General features: G+C 33.6%; 1 protein-coding gene across 1 annotated transcript; it reads right to left on the bottom strand.

Annotated features, from left to right (window-relative positions):
* Positions 1–5606: 5606 nt before the first annotated feature.
* LOC134242296 (uncharacterized) lies at positions 5607–17012 on the bottom strand (the record flags this gene model as incomplete). Its single annotated transcript, XM_062724382.1, has 6 exons — positions 5607–5872; positions 12768–12945; positions 14129–14911; positions 15020–15173; positions 16141–16244; positions 16743–17012. Coding segments are annotated over 6 exons (1715 nt in total), but the record flags the coding sequence as incomplete, so codon positions are not given.
* Positions 17013–18076: the final 1064 nt, after the last annotated feature.

Raw genomic sequence — 18076 nt, 5'->3', positions numbered from 1 at the left:
AAGCAAATGGAAATCAACAAAGTGTTTGTAAAAGTTGTTATCCTTACATAGAAGACAAGTGAACCTTTGGTCATTAAAGAGTCAAGAGTCAACTCTTTTCAATTTAAATTCCTGTCTAAAAATTACTACAATCTAAACAGATATGACATTTCTTAAGACTAAGTGGGGTTTTCGAAAGTATCCTAACTTAGGAAAATTCTTAAGAATAATCTTAAAGTTACGACAGTTTTTGACATATCTTAAACTAAAATGGTCGCATTCATGTTGTTGCTGGCTTGACCAAATCGTCATATCAGACCTGACATAGTATTTAGAGGTATAAAAAGAATTCGAGGGACTGATTACTAGCATATGCCGGGACCGTTAACGGCATTGTACGAATCCAAAGTCGTCCCTTTCACTTGTAAAAATTACAACTGTAATATTTAGATTTCGTTTTATGTTTGGTATGACTATTAATTTTTGTTGATGTGTTTATCAAAACAAATGTAATACAGTTTGACTGGTAAATGATATTACGCACTATAATTCTCTTCATTTAACAGTGGTATTTATTTCTCTAACCTCCCATCCCTTTTTCTCTAAAAAATCATTGAATTTTTCTGCATTGTATGTATATCATGTTGTTTCTACAAATGTTGAATTATTAGTTATACATGAACTGCATGAATTTCACACATAACAGGGACGTAGCATCGATTTTGAAAGAGGGAGTCGTAGAAAAAGAATCCAACTTAATTAAAAATCTTGAAAAGCGAAAAATAAAAGTAAAGTTTTCTAGCTCCAAATTTCTATTTCATGCTGGTGAGGAGGGGGGCCTAGGTTCAAACTTCCTTCGGTGCCAAATTTTTATCATACACTACTACATTACTTTTATTTTACTATACTACAAAAAAATTGGGAATGGGTGATCTTAACATTTTCAATGGTATTGTAAAAAGTATGTTTGCACACACCCCCATCCCAGTTCAAGTACGTGTCTGCATGCATCTACTTTTCAAGGATACCCATGGTTAGAATTCTCTTATGACAATCAGTGCCTCAAGCAGATGCACAACATACATAGTAAGATGTAACCTGTTAACAGAATAAAACTATTTAATCTATCTTAACCTGAAAGAGAGTGTGTGCGTGGAGAGAGAGGGTTTTGCTTTTCGAACATTTCTACTCTGAAATTTCTGGATTATAGTTTTACTATTTTTCATTAATACACAACAAGATTGCCTCTTTTGTTAAGTATTACGAATAAAATTAAAATTGTGAAAGTGCAAGGATGTGTCAATCAAACATATCCATAAATTTTATTTTTCAATAACTTTTAGATGAAATAAGATTTTTTTCATACATTTTCGTGTGAAATGCTATTACAACATATCAGTGTAATATTATACAGAAAACAAGAGGCCCATGGGCCACATCGCTCACCTGAGCACTATGGCTAGGAAAAAGCAGAATTGGTTTATACTTGAAAAGCTTACATCCAAAATTAGTCCCAAGACCAATCATGGCTTTGCTATTCTTGAGAAGAAGATTTTAAAAGAATTTTCCTATATATTTCTATGTAAATCTTTGATCGGCCATTTTGGCCCCGCCCTACCCCTGGGGGTCATGATTTGAACAAACTTGAATCTACACTATCTGAGGATGCTTCCATATAAATATGATCAATTATGGCTTTGCTATTCTTGAGAAGAAGATTTTTAAAGAATTTTCCTATAAATTTCTATGTAAATCTTTGGTTGGCCATTTTGGCCCCGCCCTACCCCTGGGGGGTCATGATTTGAACAAACTTGAATCTACACTACCTGAGGATGCTTCCATATAAATATGATCAATTATGGCTTTGCTATTCTTGAGAAGAAGATTTTAAAAGAATTTTCCTATATATTTCTATGTAAATCTTTGATCGGCCATTTTGGCCCCGCCCTACCCCTGGGGGTCATGATTTGAACAAACTTGAATCTACACTACCTGAGGATGCTTCCATATAAATATGATCAATTATGGCTTTGCTATTCTTGAGAAGAAGATTTTTACAGAATTTTCCTATATATTTCTATGTAAAACTTTGGTTGGCCATTTTGGCCCCGCCCTACCCCTGGGAGTCATGATTTGAACAAACTTGAATCTACACTACCTGAGGATGCTTCCATATTAATATGATCAATTATGGCTTTGCTATTCTTGAGAAGAAAATTTTAAAAGAATTTTCCTATACATTCATATGTTAAACTTTGGTCGGCCATTTTGGCCCCGCCCTACCCCCGGGGGTCATGATTTAAACAAACTTGAATCTACACTACCTGAAGATGCTTCCATATTAATATGATCAATTATGGCTTTGCTATTCTTGAGGAGAAGATTTTTAAAGAATTTTCCTATACATTTCTATGTTAAACTTTGGTCGGCCATTTTGGCCCCGCCCTACCCCCGGGGGTCATGATTTATACAAACTTGAATCTACACTACCTGAAGATGCTTCCATATAAATATGATCAATTATGGCTTTGCTATTCTTGAGAAGAAGATTTTTAAAGAATTTTCCTATATGTTTCTATGTAAAACTTTGGTCGGCCATTTTGGCCCCGCCCTACCCCTGGGGGTCATGATTTGAACAAACTTGAATCTACACTACCTGAGGATGCTTCCATATAAATATGATCAATTATGGCTTTGCTATTCTTGAGAAGAAGATTTTTAAAGAATTTTCCTACAGATATGTTTCTATGTAAAACTTTGGTCGGCCATTTTGGCCCCGTCCTACCCCTGGGGGTCATGATTTGAACAAACTTGAGTCTACACTACCTGAGGATGTTTACCCATAAGTTTCATCTTTCCTGGCACAGTGGTTCTTGAGAAGAAGATTTTTAAAACATGCCACCAAATTTTCATTAATTCCCAATTATCTCCCCTTGAATAAGGGTGTGGCCCTTCATTTGAACAAACTTGAATCCCCTTTACCCAAGGATACTTTGTGGCAAGTTTGGTTGAAATTGGCTCAGAGGTTCTTGAGAAGAAGTCGAAAATGTGAAAAGTTTACAGACAGACGGACAGCTAGACAGACAGACAGACAGATGGACGCCGGACAAAATGTGATCAGAAAAGCTCACTTGAGCCTTCGGCTCAGGTGAGCTAAAAATAACTTCAAATCTGTATTTTTGCACCTTTACAGCTTTGAGTATTTCTATGTCATAAAGATTTAAGACATCTTAGTTTACGATAATCATAAGATAGCTTTGAAAAAAACTTTAAGATAATCTTACGATGATCCTAAGATTTCCCTCAGATGTAACTTAGGGAATGTCTTATGAACAATCTTAAGAAATTTCGTAAACATGCCTGCAGCTTTCTTACTCCATTTACTCAAGTATTACAAGATGGGCTTTGACATTCTGCATACCATCCATATTATTTTCAGTTTGGTGACTTCGTTATGATGAATTTCAAATACTTTTAGGGAACTATCAATGCTTAAATTAAAAGTTTTTTTAATTAATAGATAATGTTATATCTTCATACAAAAATTCTGATACCAAGTGTTCTTGTTAAAATTCTTTATTATTACCCTGTTAATGAGTTTTTTCTCAACAGGAATTCTCAGCATTACATTCAATCGAAGAATCCTCAATAAAGTACCGGTATATGAAAATGTTCTATGAAAAAAGTGATGAGGTAGTAGACACAAGGTTAAATAATGATTTACAGAGGATTCATATCTGTACTAACACACAGCTTCTATCAGGTATGCAAAGCAACTAACTTTTAATTCACATGTATAAATACATTTATAATGTATTCACTCATGTCTGTAAAAAATGCTCGTTTATAATTCTGATTCCTGCCTTTTTTAGACAGAAAAGAAATATAAATGGGGATTTCAATGCTGTAATATATACATATTGGTTGTATATGAAATGCATATTTACTGAAAAATACCCCCAAAAATGTACATATGCTCCATCATAAAATTATGGCACAAAAAAATGTGTATAATACTTGTTAGGTGAAATCCTTTCAAAATTCTGAACCATAGTTTATAAAGCACTATTGACTAAAACTGAAAATTGCAATTTATATTATTTTTAATGAAGACTGTATTATGATTTTAAATTTTAGTAGAAAGAATTCAGTTTCATTTATATAAAATTATGAAGTTGATGTAAAATTAAAAAAAACATATAATTGCTAAATGATAAAAAAATCATAACAAGGTTGAAAATTTACATCATACGCACAAAAAATATAAATATATGTACATAAAATTTTAAATAATTTATGTTATCTATATAAAAAAAAATAACATTTACAAATAAATTATTTGAAACTTAAAATTCAATGAAAAATCAAAAATTTGGTTTTGATTTTATCAAATAATCACTATAAATATCATATTTGTTAACATAAGAGATTCTTCTATAAAATATACTGGTGTAAGCAGTGGAAACCTGATCTATATATATAAGTAACAAAATATATTTTCATAAAGACCAGGCACACAAAACTAACCCAGAGTACATGACACACAAAATTGTACTTTCAATCAGCGCTACTCATAACTATTTACATTCTAGACTCAAATAAAGCTCTCTGTATACGTCATAATCTGATTTTTAAGTAAATAAAGATGGACATGAAGATTCAGAAAAAATCTTGAATTAAGTATTTCAGAATGTTCTAGCTGCCTACTGTAGATTCCAAAATATATGCGAGGAATTAATTATTGCGTAATTTCGCGAGAAGCACCACACAAATTAAAATTACTCGCCTTTATTTTTACGGTGCTGAAATCTATGTTAAATCTCTTGACCAACCGTCCATTCGCAAATTATACTTTTCGCAAATTGATGTTAAAAAGCCCATTCACGATAATAAGTACTTGTGAAAAATAAGGAATCTACAGTATTATGTTAAATGAACAAGTTTATTTATAATTATAAAAATTTTACAAAATAGTTAACATTAAGATAATTACAATTATGAAAACACAGTCATCATAAAGAACACAGTCTTTAATGTGATTACTTATATAACATGAATCTGAGGCAGCCTGTAAATAAGACTTTGTACATGTACAATAATCCTTCTTTAAAACCTACTTATTACAATACGCATACCTGGTATGTACCTATACATTGAGTCCTTTTTAACTACAAAGTTTCACAAAATTCTGTTTTATCAAATTCAGAGGAGTTAAAATAATTGACAAAAACAGGACTAAAGACTAACTGATGAATGGGTCTAAAAACTAAAAAAATTATACAGGTACCCTCCACAACTCATTGGCGATTGCAATTGTTATAAATATCTTCTTTTACAGTCATAATTTTTTGTGTCTAGTCCAAGCTATAACATCTTTGATTGGTTGTGCCCAACATCAATATGTAAACATGATTGAAAACATTGTAGTTAGCAAGCTATTAACTCATCCTGGTTTTCACAGTAGAAGTTAATGTCTTTTGCTCATCGATTTGCCAAGGACAATTCATTTTTCTCTTCTGACTTGGTTTTTGGTAGGACCCCTTTTTTCAATTTTTGAAAGCCCTAGCATATCACAGACCATTTGCACCAACTTTATGCATTGCACATTTTCTTTCAGAATTTCATCACAACATGGTTAACACATGTAACTCACAAACTAATGCTGTCTCATCTAGCTATTTCATTTTCTTTGAAATCAGACACATAGGGCTGTGTTAATAAACTATCACAGAATTTACATCCTGTGTGGAATTTAGTGATTGTTTTCAACACATCTGTGCGTAAATGCTCAGTCCTTGAAAAATAAGATACTAAATGTCCAATCTTGATTCCTTTGGCTTTCATGATGTCCAGAACTTCCGTCCGAAATGGACTGCCTCCTTTGCACCTTGCACTGTAAAATATAAACAGTAATTAGTTATCCAAAGATAGAAGGGGGAGGCCAGGGGACCAAAATATCTAGCCATTTTGCTTTTAATTTTATATAAACTGTGACACTCTACTAGCCTTTTAGAGTGAGGGAGAGTAAAAAAATGAAAGAAAAAGTGAGTATATTTTATAAGTCGCAATGCGTTTACGTAACACCAACAAATGATTGCAATTCTGTATTAGTTTCTAAAATATAAATAATTCTTACATTATGAAATAATTTTCTAGCCATGCTTTATTTTTCTTTTAACAAGTGACGTTGTTGTAGAGGGAGGAGGGGGGGGGGGTAAAGTCGACAAAATTACGATTATTTTACGACTAATATCATGTAATACCGTATAAGTAGAATTTTTAGCGAGGATTTAATTTTGGCATTATTAGCGAGAGTGCTGGCATCGCTAAAATTGAATATCGCTAAAAATTAACTAGAAAACTGACCAGTCAGCAAGGGCCCCGCCATGGGGTAGAATTAAAAGGGTGCAGCTTAAGAATGATTAATAAATGTACAAAGAAAAAGCAACAGCAACTGTATTCTTAAAATTTCATCATAATTCCTGAATATTCAAAAACCTGAAAATAATATTCTTGTATTTACATTAAGCAGTAAAGAACAACTTAACATTGAATTTATATTTAAACAATTATGAATCTTGTGTTATATAAAATGCCAGCCTTCAATGAATGCAAATATCATGAAGGCTTGACCTTAACTTCAAACAAACAGCAGTTGCAGACAAAGGTTTTCATTAATCTTAAAGTGACAGATAAAGAGAAGCCTACTAAATTTTCTGCAGCAGGCTAGATAATTAATCCCAAGGGATTAATTGTACCTCTCTCATCATTTTCTTCTAAAGTTACAATAAGAACTTTTTCAGTATTTATGATAGAATGGGGTTTTTATACAACTACATTAAAAATTGAAAACATTCTTGAATTAATACATTTAAAAAAAAAAGAAAAAAAGTGAAAAAAAAGTACCCTGGTAAATCAAAAAATCTTCTTTAATCTATTTCTTTTTTTAGGATTCAATGAAATCATAACTATCAAACAAAAATAAATAATAAAAATTTATATTTAAATCCACATTTCAGAGTGTTCATAGCATTCCAAATTGATTTAACTTCAAAACAAACTTCATTTGCAGACAGAGGTGGTAATTAATCTCAAAGTGACAGATAAAGATAATCCTCTGGATTTTCTTCAAGAGGAAAGCTAATTAATCTCATGGGACTCCTAGTAGCATTCAGTTTACTGAATGGGAACATCTTCAGCAGTTATCTCTCTTTGCCAATGCATTCTTATATAAAGTTAAGGAATCTACCCCACCACCCCAGCTCCAAACCAAGGGACATAGAGAACCAAACTTAGCATCAAAATATGTATTTTTGCCTACTGAACTACCGTACCAAATTTGATCTTAATTGGGCAACCATAAAAAAAGTTGCCCGTTCATTCTTATGCATAGTTAAGGAATCTACCCCACCACCCCAGCTCCAAACTAGAAGACATAGAGAATCAAACTTAGCATCAAAATATGTATTTCTGCCTATTAAACTACCATACCAAATTTAAACTTGATTGGGCAACCATAAAAAAAGTTATTAGAAAAAAACAGGAAATTTGTGGACGGAAGAGTGACAGACGGACAGACGGACAGCTAGACAGACAGACAGACGGACGGACGGACGGACGGACAGACAGAGTGATTACTATAGGGCATCCGCAAATCCTTGCGGGGCCCTAATTACGTATTATTTGTAATAGCTTCTTTAGAAACCATTTTAAAATCGCCAAAATTACTTCTCGCTAAAAATAAAATACCAGATTTCAGGTAGAAATCGCTAAATTTTTGTCTCGCTAAAATTTCCACTTATACGGTATATAGAAAAATAAAATATTTCGGGAGTTGCATTTTAATGATTCATAGACTTATTTTGTTTTAAAACTGAAGATAATCCATGCATATTTAAGTCTGCAATAAAAAGAGTGTGTATAAAGTTAAACACTTCAACATGTTCAAGGAGAAAGGCTAAAATCGTTTCCTTTTGGTTGCAGTGTTTGTTTTTTTTAAACTCACGAATTGAAATAAAACAAGACAAAATTAATGAATCTGTAACAAAAAATTGATCCCTCAAAATTACTTATGTTCCAAAGTTGTTAATAATTTAAACAAATATTTATATAAACAAGAGGCCCATGGGCCTTATAGGTCACCTGAGCATTATGCAACAACTTTCCAGTGACTGAATTTGATTCATGTTTAAAGCCAGATGCTATGGCATTCACAATTTTTGAAAGAGGCACCATTGATCATTATAACAATACACTTAACAGTTGCTTAGTTTGGTTACTTAATACCCAAAGGCAGGGTAGGGGAGGAAAAAATGCATGTCAACTAATCAGTAGTGCCCCTTTCACACATGAACCCCTGACCCTTAGGCCTAGATCCAAACAGTGCACAATTGCATCCTTGCTTTTCAAAAATATTTGATTAATACCAAGGAGCAGATTTCAAACAATTCATTCATTTTTAGTATATAAGTAGCCCCCCACCCCCCGTCTATGATACCCCTGACCCAGGGGCCTTGAAATTCACAATTCTGGAAGATTAGGACCCTTGCTCATCATAACTATATAGGTATGTTCACCTGCTTAATACCTAGGAGCAGAAAGGAAAATTTTCAAAGAATTCATGTATTTTCACTATAATATCAATAGAGCCACGCCTTAACAACAGAAACCAGACCCTGGGGCCATAAAATTCACAATTTTGATAGAGGCGCTCTTGCTCATCATTACTATAGTATATACTTAGTTAGTTTATTTAATACCTAGGAGCAGAGAAAAAAAATCAAAGAATCTATGTATTTTCACTATATAATCAATAGAGCCCCGCTCTAACACCAGAACCCCCGACCCTGGGGCCATAAAATTCACAATTTTGATAGAGGCACTCTTGTTCATCATAACTATGCACTTAGTTAGTTTATTTAATACCTAGGAGCAGAGAAGAAGATTTTTAAAGAATTCATATATTTTCACTATATAATCAATAAAGCCCCACCCAAACACCAGAACCCCTGACCCTGGGGCCATAAAATTCACAATTTTGGTAGAGGCACTCTTGCTCATCATAACTATGCACATAGTTAGTTTATTCAATACCTAGGAGCAGAGAAGAAGATTTTCAAATAATTCATGTATTTTCACTATATAATCTATAGAGCCCCACCCTAACACCAGAACTCCTGACCCTGGGGCCATAAAATTCACAATTTTGGTAGAGGCGCTCTTGCTCATCATAACTATGCAGTTAGTTTATTCATTTGATACCTAGGAGCAGAGAAGAAGATTTTCAAATAATTCATGTATTTTCTCTATATAATCTATAGAGCCCCGCCCTAACACCAGAACCCCTGACCCTGGGGCCATAAAATTCACAATTTTGGTAGAGGCACTCTTGCTCATTATAACTATGCACTTAGTTGGTTTATTTAATACCCAGGAGTAGAGAAGAAGATTTTCAAAGAAATAGTGCATTTTCACTATATACTTATTTAGTCCCACTTTAGCACTAGAACCCTTCACCCCAGGGCCATTTGGTAGAGGACTTAATGCTGATTACAATCATGCAAACAGTTTGACTGCTTGATGTCCAGGAGTAAAGAAGAAGATTTTCAAAGATTTCACTAATTTTAGTGGTTTTGGCCCCTCCCCTCAGGCCCCAGGGGGGCAGGGATAATGAAATTCACAATTTTTGTTCCCCTTCACCCATAGATGCTTTGTGCCAAATTTGGTTGAAATTGGTTCAGTGATTGCAGAGAAGAAGCTGAAAATGTTCAAATGTTAACGTACAATGCACGACGCACAACAAACGACACCGGACGAAAACAGATGGCAATAGGTCACCCGAGTTTACTCAGGTGACCTAAAAATTGTAAATAATAGAAATGCCAGCTTTCAATGCACAGTCTACAGAGCTACCAGGTAAGCAAGATCAGTGAATCATTTTAGCGCAATTTGACGTCATTTTAATCGTGACGTTATTGTGTTCAATTGTGACGGCAGTCAAGGGTATTGTGACGGTCCTGAGTCAACGCTGCGTTAAAATGTATGCTCAGATCAAGTAGATTGGACCTCGTTAAATGGGTGCAAAATGTAGGCAAGAATCGAGAGTTAGTGTGCATATTTCTTTCAATCAGAAATGCTCAAGGCTTTAGCTCAGCCATAAAGTTTGCTTAAGAATGTGTCCTTTAATAATATTAAATTAAAAGATAAAAAAGAGATGTTTCTGAAACACTTATGCCCCTCCCCCTTTTGAACAAACATTACAGGGTCACAATCCTTTATTATGGGCAATGCATGTATACTTTAAAGGCAGTGTATATGGAAATGAATTTTTTTATGTCCAAGGGGTATACTGTAAATCACTTTTTATTCGCGAGAACTTTATTTTCGCGTAATTATGCGAGACAGTGTATTCACGAAAATTTAATTCTCGCGTATAATAGTATTCCTTAAGATAATATAGAGCAATAACCACAATTCGTGAAAATTTTGTCTCCCTAATCAAGAGTAAATGACTATCTCGCGAAAATAAGGTGTCGCGAAAATTAAGTGATTTACAGTAACTCTGTCAAAAATTGTTTAAACTTATCCAAAACAAAACCTTACCTTAATATTTTTATGTTAACTCTTTGTACTTCATTTATAACTCTGTCAAAAATTGTTTAAACTTATCCAAAACAAAACCTGACCTTAATATTCTTATGTTAACTCTTTGTACTTCATTTCAGTTTATGCAATGGATGGACACAATGAATGGGAATGGACACTGCAGATAATTGAAATTTTCTAAGTCCAAGAAACATAACTCTGTCGAAAATTGTACAGAAAAACAGAACTTGACCTAGATATTCTTATGATAAATCTGTATGCATACCAAATTTCATTTCAGTATGAGCAACCTCTACAAAGAAAACTAGAGGTAATGTGAGCAATGAACTCACTAAATGATACCCCCGCCTCCCATATGGTTATAATGGCAAAGTCCATGTTTTGCTGTAGCCGGGAATCCCAAAATATGTCTGGGATCAAAAGTAAAATAGTAGGTGCACAATGGCAATATGTCATAAAGATTCTATGAAAGTTTAATTAAATTTCACTCAGTGGTATAAGAGGAGTTTTGGATAAGAGATGGGTACCCAAAAGCGTAACATACAGACGGATGGACGGACATACCGATTAATATACTCACCGTCAATAGAAACGCAACACCCTAATTTTAGGGGTGAAAATTATATACGGGATATAACTATGTACCAAAAAAGTTAGGACATCTTTTACTTTGCCAAATCAGTTATTTAACAGTTGAATGATTTTCATTCCTTTACCGGAAGTTGATTTCTAGCCCCCTGAACAGAAATCAAAAATTAGCATTTTTTATGAAATTATTGACAATATTTTGGGTTTTCAAGGTTTTGTACCTGTTAATTATAAGTCTTGTACTAAAAGTCCGGAAAAAATATCCTTCTTTCACTTCCGGATGTGATGCCTGTATTTCCTCAAAGTAACCGAAAGCACGCATTTTCAATGCTTATGTTGGAAATTTTCAAAATAAAGAAAAGGGAGAGCTACAGATGTAAATATACACCACATAACGACTTTTCGGGCTCATGTGTTTCAAAAGCATGAATGACGGTTCCTTGACCGGAAGTCCAAGGGTTACTACACTACGCCAAGTTAGAGAAAACTCGACTTCAGTATCTGAAAAACAGGCAATTAAAAAAGGACAAGAATATTTATTTCGCTCAGATTAAGACATTGTTAAACTTAATGCATGGTAGAATTCTGGCTGCTTATGTTGTACCTGTCGGACTAGCACATTTTAATTGAATGGTCGGAAGGGGGGATGTTTTAAAAGTTATGTGTTACTTTCTAAGGTCTAAAGATAACATTTAAAGTTTAAATGAAGTATCATTGTTTTGTAAATTTACTTTTTACATTTATGTATTCATTCTTAATCTTATCTTTAAACCTTATAAAGTAACACATAACTCTAAAACATCCCCCCTTCCGACCATTCAATTAAAACGTGCTAGTCCGCCAGGTACAACATAAGTAGCCAGAATTCTACCATGCATTAAGTTTATCAATGTCTTAATCTGAGCGAAATAAATATTCTTGTCCTTTTTTTAATGCCTGTTTTTCAGATACTGAGGTCGAATTTTCTCTAACTTGGCGTAGTGTAGTAACCCTTGGACTTCCGGTCAAGGAACTGTCATTCATGCTTCTGAAACACATGAGCCCGAAGTCGTTATGTAGTGTATATTTGCATCTGTAGCTCTCCCTTTACTTTATTTTGAAAATTTCCAACATAAGCAATGAAAATGCGTGCTTTCAGTTACTTTGAGGAAATATAGGCATCACATCCAGAAGAGAAAGAAGGATATTTTTTCCGGACTTTTAGTGCAAGACTTATAATTAACAAGTACATAACCTTGAAAACCCAAAATATCGTCGATAATTTTATTAAAAATGCTAATTTTTGGTTTCTGTTCAGGGAGCCAAAAATCATCTTCCGGTAATGGAATGAAAATCATTCAACTGTTAAATAACTGATTTGGCAAAGTAAAAGATGCCCTAACTTTTTTGGTACATAGTTATATCCCGAATATAATTTTCACCCCTAAAATTAGGGTGTTGCGTTTCTATTGACGGTGAGTATATATACCCTCCCACTTTTCAAGCGGGATGTATAATGAACAGAAACTGTTAATTAACAGACAAACTGACAGACAGACTGTCCAACCAACTGACAGACAGAAGCAAAGCAATATGCCCTTCCTTCTTTGTCTTACGCAATGGCAATAATCTTGTAGTTTTCCAATTCTAATGCATCTTTGGCAAAACCCTTCCAGCTTTTCATTGGGGTATAGTGATCGTCAGGATCCAGTAAGTCACTTAAGTGTTCTAGATTATGGTAGCTGTCAGGGCTGTCAATAAATGCTGCAATGGTGATGGAACATTCCTCAGGATCTAGTGAAAATAATAGAATGATGTGCAAGTGCCATATTAACAAAATAGGTTTGAAAACATGCATTGCCTGATTACTCATTGAAAACAATACTGACAATAGCTATTTGTAAATTGATTTAACTAGTAATGAAAAAGCTTAAAAGTTTTCTTTATGTTCACAATATAGGAATAGAAAATTAAGTAAAGCACAAAAGCATACAAGTAAGTGTGTGTGTTTGTCTGTGTGTGTGTTGAGGGGTCTACATATCTAACCACAAGCTTGCCTATCTGAAAATTTAAATTTTTTATGCACATTGATCATATGCACCTTGGGTACAAAAATCTCAGATAGGCAATCCTCTGCTCTATTTTTCATGAAAAGAAAAGTTATCTCATATATAACAATAAACTGCCAACAGATTTGATAAAAGAACTTTATTCGGTAATAACCAATATTTGCCCCCCAAATTAAACTTTGATGGAGGTATATTTAATTAAGTTCTTAAACAGGGGAGTATATGCTGACTTCAAAGTACTGAATATTTTCATAAGTTATGATGCCATATGTATGTAATGACATCACAAACATGACGTAAATTTCAGTTTTTTATGAATTTTACAGAAAAATGTACATATTTCATCAATATTTTGAGTAAAAGTCACCGAGCGCATGTGTGTTCAGGATCAATATTTTGATATAACGTGTAGAATGATGATACCAATGAAATATGTCAATACTGTTCCTGAACAAACTTGCGCTCTATAAATTTTAAAGCTAAAATTGTTGAAATTTTGTCCATTTTGTTCTCTTTCTGAAAAAGGATATAAAATCGGACTAGTTTGTGACGTTATAAAAACAAGAATTGTGAATACACTGCTTTGACACTATAATATTTTCTGTTAATTATATTTCTCATACAATTTATTGAATTTAGCACTTTTCAGGAAGTTTTCAAAATTTGACTTTTGTGGGGGCAAATATATGCAATATACCGCATATAGTTCTTTGGTCATAATTTCTTACTTCGCCATCACCTTATGTCTAACAACAAAATATAATGAGATGGTCCACAAATGAAAGTATTTTTCCAAAAAAGGAAATCTTTATCTGTTAACATCTGAACCCACAGTAATAAAATACCCAGAAGTTTAAACCACTAGTACATGTTTACACTTTTGTTTAGAATAGGAATAATTCTCTTACTGGGTTTTATCGAGATATCATCTTCGTTACTCCCTTCAGAAATGTGTGTGAGACAACAAGGCTGAGCCTGTAAGCCATATTGCTTCTCTACAGCCACTGTAGTAAGAGTGTCCTCTATTACATCATCAATCATTCCTGCAGCCTTTGCTCCTCTGTCTGGCTGAGGCCTTCCCTTAACAGAGTGCTCAGCGCCAGTGTCTGTTTCTGATTCTCTGCCAGAGTCTGCAGAAAACTGATGGTTGTAACTTGGTACATGAGGTGACTTATCACTGCCCTGAGAAAAACTCAGCTTTAAGTCAGCAGGATCTGATGTGGTAGAACTTGTCCCTGCGACAGACCCCCGACCAGAGTCAGATCCAGGCACTCTCTTTTGTTGCCCATTTTGAGATCTTTTCACTGGTTCAACTTTATCAATTTGTTCAAGTACAGAAGAAAGTCCATCATTTGAACTAGGAAACTGTGAAATGTTTTCAACGCTGGATGATTCCTCTAGAGGATTGAGAGAAGAAAGGTTTAGTTCTGGTTCATCACTGAGTCCTAAACTGTCTTCGGGAGAATTAAAGGACTGTATGTCCAGAGAGGGAGTAAGAGATTGGATTTCCTCAGAGTCACTGGCTTGAGTTAATGGAGTGCTGTGCAGCTGAAAATTGACCAGTAACCTGTCTGTCATGGAAGGATCGGGGGCAGGATTTTCAACTTTAACCACAGTATTATTATTATATTTTTTAAGAACTGCCATCTCTTGAGCTCTGGTTTCTTCGTTTGAAACTGATCCTTCTCTCCCTAAAATTGGTACAAAAAAATTAACACATTCAATCAAAAATATCCCTCTGGATTAACACATATACGTGAACATTGTTTAATGTCCGAATAGAATAAAACTTTGGTTACCTTCTCTCTGAGACTTTTTCCTCCTTTTCCATAGCAAACAAATTACCAGTATGCATATAACTAAGGTGATAAACAAAACGACTGCAGCTGTGACTATCACTGGAAGTAGGAAGTCTGAAACAATAAAAAAGATGTACAGTCTATCAATCCAATTCTAAAATTTTATAGTTCAGCTACAAGGAATGATATACATGTAATTTGCATTTTAATATAATAATATTATTTTTAAAGTAAGTTTTTGCTCAATTTGTTGATTAGACAAATTAGGCATTTCAACATATACTTTTTCTTATTTAAATAAAGACACGTAGTACATCCTAAAGAATAACATGATCAAAATAAATTTCAAATTGAATATAAAAAAAAAACACAATGTCATATATTATAATTGTTTTTTTCTTATATTTTTCGTTACTTAATTCATCTTTTAAGAGTGATAAACAAGATGTGTTTGTGAAACACTATGCACCCAGCGGCAACAAAGTTAAAAAAAAATATTTTTTGAAGATAAGTCACAGTCAGGGGTCCAAGATCATCGACCTAAGTGTCATTTGAAATACTTCATTAGTGGTGTATGCATACCAAATATGAAGTCTCTATCTCTCATGGTTCAAAGCATAAGGCCAAAAGTCTAAAAAGCTTTTTTTAGCATATAGGTCACAGTCAAGGTCACAAGGTCATGACCTTGGTGTCATTTGAAAGAGCTTTATTAGTGGAGTATGAAAACTAAATATGAAGTCTCTATCTCTCATGGTTCAAAAGTTATGGCTTAAGTTAAAAAAAGCTATTTTAAGCATAAAGGTCACAGTCAAGGTCACAAGGTCATTGATCTTGGTGCCATTTGAAAGAGCTTCATTGGTCGAGTATGCATACTAAAAATGAAGTCTCTATCTCTTATGGTTCAAAAGATAAGGCGAGAAGTCTAAAAAGCTATTTTTTAGCATATAGGTCATAGTCAAGGTCACAAGGTCATGATCTTGGTATCATTTGAAAGAGCTTTATTAGTGGAGTATGCAAACTAAATATGAAGTCTCTATCTCTCATGGTTCAAAAGTTATGGCTTAAGTAGAGAAAAAAAATATTTTCATGTTCTACAATCCAATGTCATTTTTTTTTTATACACTACAGCGCTCTTTGTTATGTCTTAATCCTGATAGGAAGTTTGTCTGAGAGGTTGACATTGCCTTACCTGTGTGTGATTCATCTATTTCCTCTCTTTTTCTTTCTACAAAGAATCAGTATAGGACATAGATATAGCCAATTTAAGGTTATAGTGAACTCATTTTGTGTCCCCTTAATCTTAAAATAATGAAATTTACATCTTCTATAGGAAATCAAAAAAAAAAAAAATACTGACAATAATTTTGGTAAGTATTTACAGTTGTATATTTAAAACTCAAATTATCTGAAAAATTTTGAAGTTCAATGTAAATTTTGTACTTTATATCTCCCTAAATGCATTTGGTGTCATGCATGAAAAAAGTCTATATAGTGAATTCAAAATGTATACTATCAGAGATTCATTGTATAAATATAACAATTTATGAAAATGAATTAAATAAAATTCACAGGTCCCTAGAAATTCCCTATAACCGAGTTTTACTGTAATGTGTTTTTCATGTCATTTCAGATAACAAGTTTGGGTACTAACAAAAGTAACCTTGTATTACAATATACAAGAATGTGCAACAGTGACTGAAAATGCCACTCAATTAGGAATTACCTGGTAATTCTACATAAGCTGGTTCACTCTCCTGACTAGTCCTGTACTGGCTGAATGCAGTGACAGCGATGGTGTAATTCTTCCGCTTCTCTAAGTTAGATATGACGAGTGACTCTGTTGTGGAGTTCTGAGTTAGAATATCATCATCAAATTGGATGTGAACAGTGTAACCAATGATAGACGTGTCATTTACTGGTGAAGTCCAGCTCACATTTACAGCACTGGTGTTCAAAACTTGAATATGAACTTGTTCAGGCCTCGCAGGAGGGTCTGTGGAAAAAAATAAAATCTAATTAATGGTTTATAAACAGAGCTCTACTAAACTTGAAGGGGATAGTTATCTTGCACATGGGTCCTTAAATTTCATGTTTATAGACAACAAAATGTTAGAAATTCAAACTATTAAAACTTTATCTTTATCTACCATACATCTTCAATCATGAAGTGTTACCCAGTTTCAAAGTGTTTTTTCCCCTCAAACTGCCTGAATTTTAATCTAAAGAAAATGGTTTATCTTGCAATGTTTCCATTTGTTTTCTCCAAGATAACTCTTTGAGTTAGATAAGTTGATTTCTTGATCATTCTACTGAAATGTAGATTTTGCCAAGCCATAAGTCAGGAGCTAAGAAGTTTGACGTCAGTGGGCAAGGACTATTGATATTGACATGGGAGGCTTCATGTAATTTAAATCTCTTGGACAACATTTTTAAAATCTAAATTAACAACTTAATTTCAAAATGAAATATAAGGAATCACTATCTAGTTTGTTGGGTATGCCAGGGCATCAACAATAGTTGGAAATGTGGAATAATTTGCAGAACGGGCTTTGCATGTATTAGTGACTGAAAGTTCAGTGTTATGCGAGTATCAGCCTGCATTCATCGTCTTCTACAAAAAATTCCTCACTGCAAGTAACAATGAAAATATGCTACACTCTTAACGTGTAACATATAATTCCTATTGATCTGTCCCTATAAGCGCCCCTATGCCTTTTTCAATTAATTGTAGGGAAATGAGGCTCCCTGTACTTTGTTTAAATTAACCTGGAATCGTATAATCTTTTAGTGGTTCTCTGAATTTTTTTCCTCAAAAGATTTCATGTACAGTAGTTAAAATTTGACATTTAATATAAAAATGCGAAAAACCAAAACAACACTCTGCTTTTCCAAATTTTCCAAGTGCTTGGGGCAGTTAATAGGGATTATACTGTATTATAAAACTGTGTGAAGAAATTTTCTTCCTTTAAATGTTTTATCAGTAAAATAAAAAAAGAAAAAGTACATCTATTAGCTTCAATAAATAATTGAATTTTTCTTTACTATACAGTGTATACT

The sequence above is a fragment of the Saccostrea cucullata genome, unplaced genomic scaffold (assembly GCF_032062105.1).
Source record: "Saccostrea cucullata isolate Sc308-1 unplaced genomic scaffold, CSIRO_AGI_Scuc_v1 ctg5365, whole genome shotgun sequence".
In the NCBI taxonomy this organism is placed as follows: domain Eukaryota; kingdom Metazoa; phylum Mollusca; class Bivalvia; order Ostreida; family Ostreidae; genus Saccostrea; species Saccostrea cuccullata.
The sequence above is the reverse complement of the archived record's forward strand: the minus strand, read 5'-3'. Positions and strand labels throughout refer to the sequence as shown.